This window comes from Bidens hawaiensis, unplaced genomic scaffold (assembly GCF_021521415.1).
Source record: "Bidens hawaiensis isolate Kalapana, Puna unplaced genomic scaffold, B.hawaiensis_p1.1 tig00013873_1, whole genome shotgun sequence".
NCBI lineage: Eukaryota > Viridiplantae > Streptophyta > Magnoliopsida > Asterales > Asteraceae > Bidens > Bidens hawaiensis.
This window is the reverse complement of record NW_027492188.1, coordinates 245,774-256,078: the sequence shown is the minus strand read 5'-3', so window position 1 is coordinate 256,078 and position 10,305 is coordinate 245,774. Positions and strand designations below refer to the sequence as shown.

At 34.5% G+C, this 10,305-nt stretch overlaps 1 protein-coding gene across 1 annotated transcript; it reads right to left on the bottom strand.

Moving 5' to 3' along the window:
- Positions 1-2,061: 2,061 nt before the first annotated feature.
- On the bottom strand, positions 2,062-9,363 carry LOC143545220 (uncharacterized). Its single transcript, XM_077037143.1, has 5 exons — positions 8,997-9,363; positions 8,793-8,926; positions 2,756-2,903; positions 2,552-2,658; positions 2,062-2,203 (listed from the first exon to the last, which is right to left on the bottom strand). The coding sequence occupies exons 1-5, from the start codon at positions 9,217-9,219 to the stop codon at positions 2,162-2,164; spliced, it is 654 nt and encodes a 217-aa protein (XP_076893258.1). The 5' UTR covers positions 9,220-9,363; the 3' UTR covers positions 2,062-2,161.
- Between the last annotated feature and the right edge of the window lie 942 nt (positions 9,364-10,305).

Sequence of the window (10,305 nt, the reverse complement as noted above, 5' to 3'; positions counted from 1 at the left end):
GGTACCCACGGAATCGTATGATCGGCGCCTACAAATCCCAACCATCAAATCGGCCTAAAATCGACGTTTCAGGGGTCTGATTTGGGCAGTTTGGGTTTCGGGTCCGGTTAACCCATCCAATCCTAACCATTTTCAGTAATATTAGCTTTGTTGGATTTGTTCTTACCTTACCAACTCAGATCTATCAACAAAATCTCGGGTCTCGGCTTCGAATCTTGATCGGTTAGAATGTGTGTGTTTTGAGTGTGTGAAGAAATAGATATAAATGAAGATATTTTTGGGATGTTGGGGGTATTTATATCCCTGAAATCCCATTCTCATTTAACCCATCTCAATTAATCCACGTCCAAGACCCGCTCCCTACCCGATACTAATTAATTACGCGAAATCACTAAACATAACTTCCTTTATTCATCATTAAAATTTTTAGGATGTTACAACAGGTAAGACAATGGTAAACTTCATGTGGCCAGCAACAAAGAAAGCAAGTCATATTCCGCTATCTACCAGAATTCTCGACGGTGCATTGGATGAGATGAAATTATGGACATATGACGGGGAAACTGCAACAGTCATTGTTCGTCCAAAACGAGGGCAATTCATATTCGTCGATCCACGTGATTTATTGAAGTTTGGCGAGAAGGACATCAAGACTTTAAGCAACTTTCAAATCATGGTTGATTCGTTGTTTGAGCCAGCTGCTAAAGAATATACAAGCATGGTGGGTTCGATCATCAGAACAGGTCTATGGGATGGTGCATATAAGGAGGTAGATACCGACATTCTTGAGCATGATTGAAGATGAAGATACAAACCAAGGGGGAGATTGTTAGGCTTACATTAGTTTTGTTTGTACTTTAGTTTTAGGCTTGTTTATATCTTGTTTTGGGCCCGTATGTGAACTTGGGCTTTTGGCTTATGTTGGGCTAGGGGGTAGTACCTATATATACAATGTATTTAGGTGTTTGGGGGTTGTCGTTCATAACGTTGGTGAACGAGATCGTGTGTAACGTAGTTCTTAAGCACCAGACGTAATAATACGTGTGTTTTGAAGCATTCCACGTGTGTTTAATCGTTTTTTACTTTGAATAATCTTTTGTTAATTTTCGCTTAACATCGAGATCATTTGGGATCACATTGAAAGACTAGTTCTAAGGACTTACAATATATATACATAGAAAAGATTAAGAGAGAACTTCTCCTTAGAGAGAGAACTCGAGAACTAATAATGAAGTATTTTTAATTTAATAAAAAAAATAATTTTAAAATTATTTTTCTTTCATCCTTCTTATATGTTGTTATTTTTCTCCATAAAAAAACTATAAAAAAAATAAATAAAAATAAATTAAAGAAAAAATTCATTGTAATGCATATATGCAATACGACTTTAATATAATACATTGTGCAATAGTGTGTATTTTGGTATCTGAAATGCTGTTGAATAGCATATATACAGTTGTTTTTATTGTATATTTGTAATAGTGTTATATTATATACAAAAATAAATAAAAATCGATATAGTGCATATGTGCATTACTATTTATTACATATATGCGATAATGTGTTTTGCATAGAATTATGAGTGTTTTATTTATATATATTCAATAGTGTGTATTATATAATGCATTTGTGTTGTATTATATGCAATAAAAGACTATTTTATATATGCAATACACATTAATGTGCATATGCATTACATCGACAGTTTTTTTAAGGAACAATATCATCTTGTTAGAAGGAGGAAAAAATATTGTAAAATATTATTTTCTAAAACAAGTTAAAAATAATTATTTAGTACTTCTCTAGTTCTCTCTAGATTACACACACCATATTTTAAATACCATATATATCCCTACTTAAATAAAAAAAAATTATGACAACTCTACCCTTCTAAGTTTATTGTTCTTGACCCAACTTGAAATCCTTTTCAAAATCTAATATTCTAGACAAACTATGCCCATTTTTCTATTGCTTCAATCCTCCACTGATTCTTCCATTTGTTTCAGTTATATAAAATCAAGAGAATATTTTAGAAGTTTGTAATAATATATATTAAATTCTTACAAAGATGATCTGTCATATACAGTTCCCTCACCGTGTCCTGAAAAATGATTCACAAGAGGACAAAGCGCACGAATATCCTTCATTTCCATGACTTCACTTAGAACTTGACATTATCTTTCAAGTAACACACTACTTCTTGCTGCAAAATTGAAAAAATAAACAAATAAATAAAAATAATATCAAATTCAAATATTCAATAATTGCTTTTTTGAAAAATTCTAGAAAATTGGACAAAAAGCATTCTGGAGGTGTAAACGATTTAGGTGATAGAAAAAACGATTAATAGCAAAGGCAAACGATTTATATAAATACTTAACGAAAAAAATAATAAATAATAAACAAGCTGAACCCAAACTAAACTCAAGTTCGCTGGGTTCATTTTCCAACCTCTAGTTCTGGGCAAACTCAACCCGACCCGTATGAAAAAATACACATTATTACCCATTCCCCAACCTGTCCATTGTCCAACCTCTTTTGGGAAACTTACTATCAAACAGAGAAGAAGGCATCCGGCTGCACCGGGGAACAAAACATACCAAAACTTCAATTGGTGAAACTTGGCCCCATCAATAAATAGCAAAGGCAAACTTGCAGCTGCATGGACTTTGAACAATTAATCCATTATAAAAGTTCATTTAACTTAAATGTTTTTATGTTTGTTAAATTACAAAAGTGCCCGTCGCGTACATACCCGGTGGATGAATTGCACGGAAATAGATCATGAATGCTAGTGAGGCCGAGAGGGCGGTGCTCCTAGCGAGCCAACCCGGACCCAAAAATGAGAAGGCTAACACACCAATTGCTGCACAACCCATTTGAGCCATAAAAATATTGTACTTCTGCAGTTTTGCATTCACGAAAAGAGGGATTTTCTTTTAATTTTTTTAGTGATTAAATTCATTGAAAGTTAAAACATTTATTGAATAATTCATACAACTTGTTAAATCTAAAAAAAAGCTGTTCAATAATAAACATACTTGGAGAATATTCCTGATTTGAAAGGATATTCCTATATTCTTAATAAAATCACTTATAAAATCTCACCGTTATAAATATCTGTTGCAGTGTTGCTATAAGTTATTAAATAAAAAATCAGATTTCGATAATATTAAAACTCATTGAGACCAGGGGTGTTGAATCGAATTTCGAATATGCGAATCGAATTATTCGAATTTTGAAATTTTGAAGCTGGATTCGAATTCGAAATAGATTCGACAAATTTGATTCGAAAATGAAGTTAGAATCGAATTCGAATCTATTCGAATTCAGTTAGAAAAATATATTCCAATTTCAAAACCACTAAAAATTTGAGTTTTTTAACAACAAAAAGTACTAGTTTATAAAATAAATAAATCATTAAAAGGTATCAATGTCCAATTACATTTATTATTAACCAAAATGATAACTTTTTATTTTAATCTTTATAACTCAAAAGATTTATGTAGTTAATCTTTTCATAAGTATGTATATATATATAATAAAATAAAATGTATAATTTGAATTTGAATTTCGAATCGAATACGAATTTATAATTATAAACTCATATTCGATTACTAAAATCGAGTTCAAACTGAATCGAATTCAAACCGTCCCGAATGCGAGTCGAATCGAATGACCAATTATTCGAGTTCGATTCTACTGAGCACCCCTAATTGAGACTATAGATCTAAACTTAGATTAATATTAGATAAAATAATCATCAATAATAAGTATTGATAAAAACACATGAAAGTGTTTTTTATCCATATACTCGGATCTTCTAATAGAAAGATATTTTTTAAATAGTTTAAACAAAATTTTAAGTATATATTTTTTAATGTTCAAATGTTATTTACTAGGTTACATGTAGAGGTGTTCAAAAAAACCGGTTACGGAACCGGTTTGGCCGGTTCAACCGGAAACCGGTTTTTTAAAAACCGGTTTTTTTAAAAACCGGTTTGACCGGTTTACGTAACCGGTTTACGTATCGGTTATACGTTTTGGAGCCAAAACCGGTTTTATAACCGGTTATAAAAAAAACCGGTTTTTTTAAATAACCGGTTATTAAAAAACCGGTTAACCGGTTTTTAAAATAACCGGTTTATTACCGTTATAAAAAAAACCGGTTAACCGGTTTTTTAATAACCGGTTAACCGGTTAAACCGGTTTTCGAACGTTACCAAACGGCTTTATAGCCGTTTTTTTTTTTTTTTTGACCGTTTTTTAGCCGTTTTTTTTTTGTTTTTTTACCATTTTACCCCCACAAACATCTATATATAGTTTAGGTTGGGTATTGGTTAGATCACACTTGATTATACAACTCCAAACGCTCTAAACGTTTATTTCATACGCGATTATACAACTCCAAACGCTCTTCTTTCGTAGTCGTTTATTTCATACTCGAGTATACCACTCTTAATTCGTAGTCGATTATCATGGCCTCCCAAAGTGCTGCTTCATCGGTCAACATGGGTGCCTCGAACACGGGAGAAACCGTCGTTCGGGTCATCCCCACGAAACGAAACCAAGATATTTGGCAACATTTCGACCTATGCGAAATGTCTAACGGAACCCAAAAAGCTAGATGCAAACATTGTTTGAAGTTTTATAACAAAGAAGCAAACTCCAGTTTAAGAGCTCATGTAGAAAAGCCCTCTTGCAAGGTCTTGAAGGACGAATCCGGAAGTAGTTCGCAGCCGGAGATGACGAATCAAGGAACGGTGTTTACGTACGACCTTGAAGCGGTACGTCAACAGTTTGGCAACTTTGTGATTCAACAATCACTTCCTTTCAACCACTTCGACAACCCTCAATTCACGGAGATGATGCAAAAGTATGTTCAACCACGCTACCAACACGTAAGTCGTTCGACCCTTAGAAGAGATTGTCTTAAAGCATGGAAAAACGCTAAGTCCGAACTAATTTCATACTTTTCAAACTTACAAACTGGTGTGAACTTAACAACGGATGTGTGGTCGGTACCTAATGGTTCGCCCGACTCATACATTTGTGTGACGGCTCATTGGGTTGACCCCCGGTCGTGGCAAATGATGAAACGAACCGTTGCGTTTCAATTGTTTGATTACCCGCACACGGGTAGAAATATTTTTAAACTCTTGGATAAAGTCATTCGACAATACAAGATTGAAGATAAAATCTTTTCAATATCGTTTGATAACGCGTCCAACAATACGGCCGCGGTTGGCCATTTAAAATTAAAGTATAAACCTATCTGTGATGGAGCGTTTTTTCATAGCCGATGCATTGCACATATTATCAACTTGGCCGTGCAAGATGGGTTAAACGTGATCGAAACGCAAAGAAACAATTTTAAAAGAATGTTACGAGATGTTTTTAGCAACAATTCAACATTTTCAAGATACAAAAAATTTTGTGAAGAAGCTAACTGTCAATGGTTGGGGCCTAATTGGGATTGTCCAACAAGATGGAACTCGACTTGTGAAATGTTTGAGAAAGCCATCCAACAAAAACAATCGTTAATTGCGTTTCATCAAATTTTGTCAAATAGGGGTAAATGTGCACCGTACGATCCTAGAAACTGGTTATTGATTGAGATCGTTACGGAGGTTCTTCAAATTTTTAAATCTTGCACAACTAGTTTATCCGGGGTTTACTATCCAACAAGCCCCATTGCTTTACCAAAAATTGCTGTCATGTGCACAAAGTTGACTGAAATTCATTGTAGGGGTGCACCTTATTTTGATATGGGTGCAAAAATGAAAGAAAAATTTAGAAAATATTTTCAACAACTACCCGCTGTTTTGACCTGTGCGGCTGCGTTAAACCCTTGCATCAATGTTGGTGGTGTTGAAGCTTTAATAGAAAAAATTTGTGATGAGCTAGAGTTAAACGACGATCAAAACCCCCGTTATAACCAAACTTTAAAGAATGCTTTCAACACCACCTTGGCAAACATGTATGATGTTTACTTTACAAAACACGGGTCGTCTTCCCAAATTCATGACTCGTTAAGAGCTGTTGCCCAATCCCAATCCCAAACCGACCTTGAAATGGGGATGTACTACATGATTTGGGAAGACGCCGGTAAACGTCAAAGGGTAAACACCCCAAGCAGTGAACTTGGAAGGTATGGTGGTACCAACTTTGTGAAACACATGACTCCGGATGAATTTAGAAGTCTTGATTTGCTGGCTTGGTGGAGAGGTAAGGAGGATGAGTTTCCGATCCTCGCCGCCATGGCCAAAGATTTACTAACGGTCCAAGCTTCCACGGTAGCTTCGGAGTCTGCTTTTTCTGTTTCTGGCAGGGTTATATCGATTAGGAGGACTCGACTCACTCCACCAGCTGTAGAGATGTCGATTTGCTACAAGGATTACTTGGACTCTTTAGATAGGGCACAACATCAACGCTCACTCGAGGGGGAAATGGAGTATGAGGCGGCCTTGTATGAAGACGAGGTCAATCAAGGACACACTCAACCAATGACCGATGAAGAAGCCGCGTACGACGATTACCTAAGGAATAGCTCGGGATCGGGTAGCGAAGAAAATGAGTAACAAACATCAACTTGTTAATGTAATCGTGTCTAAGCATTCTTTAATGTTTGTATTTTTGAGTTACGAATATGCGATAACGATTTAATGTTTGTATTTTTAATGTAAAAGCTATAAATGAAAGTTATGTGTTTTTAATCTTCCAAGCAAAGAATGCTAACAACGAAACCCTAAACCCTAAACCCTAAAGCAAAAAAAAAAAAAAAAAAAAAAAAAAAAAAAAAAAAAAAAACCGGTTAACCGGTTAGACCGGTTATTAAAAACCGGTTATAAAAAAACCGGTTTAATAACCGGTTCTAACCGGTTTCTAAACCGGTCCAAACCGGTTTGGCCGGTTTGAGTTTTCATTGATAAAAACCGGTTAATAACCGGTCCGGTTATTAACCGAACCGGTTTTTTTCTGGATAAAAAAAACCGGTCCGGTTAATAACCGAACCGGTTTTTTCAAAAAAACCGATTTGTGCACCTCTAGTTACATGGGTGGTTAAAAATGCAACAAAATAATTAAATTTAATAATCTATACAATAACATACCTTATGCAGTTATAAGATATAAATAATAATAAATAAAACTTTATAATTCATATATATCTAAAAATCTTATTTAATACAACATTTAAAAGTTATATTTATAACTTTGTTCTTAATTTTATAAATTGTAATAATATTATTTATTATCCTAGTTAGCTATTCTAGTTGAATGATATGTGAAATAGTTGTTATGTTTTAATAGTTGTGGAGGTATGGTACTAAGTAACTCACATAACAAGAGGATGAATTCCTCTGCAGGTGCGGAAGATCTTCCGCAGTGGGACATATATTCCCCATAGAGGAAGTATGATTAAAGCAAGGATAACTACCCGCATAAATAATACCTTCCGCGAAAAGAGGTACATATCTTTCACGGAAAATAACACAACAATTAATAACTAAATTAGTTCAGCGGAAGACTTTTCGTGAGGAAGCACAGGATAGCACGTTACGAGGAAGGAAAAGAGCAATCATAGGTTGGGATTCTTGTACTGTCCACAAATGCACGATAGACCAATGAGAAAGGCCCAACGATGCACCTGCCCACGACAAGGATTTCTGTATGCCAGTTGTCTGACCAAACAGGAGCCATTATCATCCACAATAATAAGAATATAAAGTTCCATTGAGTGGGACGGCTGACCCAGTCATTCAACCCCCCCCCCCCCCCCGGAGGGGGGGGGGGTTTATAAATACAACATGAGGGCTAACGGCAAAAGGATCTTCACTCTCTCGTTCTCTCTAAGAATTACGCATCACTTACCATACTGATTCTCACGCCGGAGGGTGGTTACGAGAAGACTCGTCCACCTTATTCCCCATATCATAACGAGCTCACGGTGTTCTGTTTTGCAAGTCACGGCCGCCGGAATTCATAGCAGTTGTTACTATTGACTCATCGAGGAATATTAAGCTAAGCCCACTAGGGGTTAGATTAGTGTTCATCCATCGTCAACTAAAATATTATGTTAAACCTACCAAAGGTTAACTTAGTGTTTCTTACAGTTGTGTATTATTTCTGTTAGATAGTAACTTCTTGAATCCTTTACCTTTAGACTTGGTAGTTAAAATTGAACTGTATAAATAATTAGAATTAGATAAAGAAGTCACAATAAATTAAAATTAGTAATTCTTTACGGTTAAAAAGTATATTCGTTTTCAAAATTCGTTTTCCTTCTCTAATTTGATATCTAAAATATACAAACATGGCACATATTTGCACGCTAATCATGATTTTTCCGTTTTTAAAATAACCCTAAAAGAAAACTTATATAGTAAACGTTAGAGATCATTTTACATAATTGTTTCCAATCCTAATCTTGATATCACAAGTAAATAATCATTGTTAAGTTCCTAAAAAGTTATGTAATAAAGTCTAAAAGATATTAATAAAATATTCTCGTTTTATCAAATAAATTGTTGTTGGACCGTTCTATTTGCTACATTTGGTTACTGTGTTAGTATCTCGATAATTACAAGTGTTTGACGATATATGCAACAATAAACTTGTTTATCGAATTTAATGCAGAAGCATATTAATGTAATTTGATTCACTATTCCATAAATGTCTATAAAATTACAATAAATTTTAAACTTGTGGATTAAATTTGCTTCAAAGCAGCAGCGTTACTGCCAATATTTTTGATTTATCGAATAAGCAAAAAAAATAAATAAATAATGTACCCGAGCACCAGGGGTTGAAGGGGTTGCAAAAAGAACCGCACAAACAGCTCCAAGTGGTGCTATTGTCATTGAGACTCCCTTTTTAGCCAACGCCTGATCCATCTTTCCCAACACAGCCATGGCTGCAAATGCACCTGCCAATCGAACACAACTTCATCGATCCTAAATGTACGTATTTGTTAGACCAAAAGCTAGAGTTCGAACCTGCAGAGGGCCAAATGATGTCACTAAGTGAAGGAGCCTTGGAACCCTGGTCAGGTTTCCAAGCATCCCAGTTGGTAGCCAAGTTAGCCGCTGCTTTAACACCAGAAATTGGTCTTCTTCTTATACCCGGATCGATCGATGGCAATCGCAGTCGCATCAATGCATGCTTGTTTTCTTGGCGGATCAATACAAGACTAGAGATATATGAAGATAATGCAGCCATGATTGATTGTATTCTATGTGTGTGTTTAGGTGAAAATATAAAGGAAAACTGATTGCTGACAAGTTGAAAAAAAAAGTGAGGACAAGTGTTTGTGTTTGCTGGCTATTGAATGGCTGGAAGAGGCACATGGATGGTTGGATGAAGGGGCAACATGAGGCTAGTTTTAACTTTTTAAGTCAACTTGTTATCTCTCTAAACACAATATTGTGTTTGAGTTATGCTATGTGCAGTGAATGAGCTATAAATTAGGGCGTTTTATGATATGTGGTGTCTAGTCAGTAAGGGTTGAGAATTTGTTTTTGGTGTGTAATGGTGTAAGGGTTACGAACTGGGCTCACAGTATCTTTTTTTTTATTTTCTTTTTATAATTAAACTAAACAAATAAAAACCAAGAAAATTAAATAATAAAACAAAAATGTATTAAAATTAAAAAGAAATACAAAAAAATACATAACTAAAAATAGAAAAATAGATAACTAAAAATTAAAAAAATACATAATTAAAAAAAATACTAATATCCATAATTTTCGCGTATTTTTTCAATTCGTCGTCATTGCAATAATGCGGCCTTTTCGTGTAACCCGGCCTCTTTGAGGGATTCGTATTCTTTACTCATTTCCCGCAATTTAAACATAGCGACAATATTTTCGTGTTGTTTGTTGGCTTCTCTCATGGCATCGTTGAGTTCCTCAGAAAACTTTTCGTGTTTTTTTGATGATTTCTCTCATGGTAGCGGTGAGTTCCACGGGTTTCGGTTGGTTCGGGTTGTTTCTAGGATTCATTTTGCTAGATTTTTTGAAGAATTTATGTATGAATTGTGTATGAAATGGATATGAAATAGAGAAGACGGTGTATGTTTATATATATATATATATATATATATATATATATATATATGGTAAGTATCCTAAGAGAACCCTTTGCAAATTGAGAACTTTGAGAACCATTTTGGACCACTAAAAACACCTTTAAAAAATATTTAAAAAAATCATAAAACAAAAAATAACAAAAATTTTAAAAAGGTAAAAAAACCAAAATTCATATATTTCATTCCGGTTTCATTAAAAAAAACGTCGTATTATACAC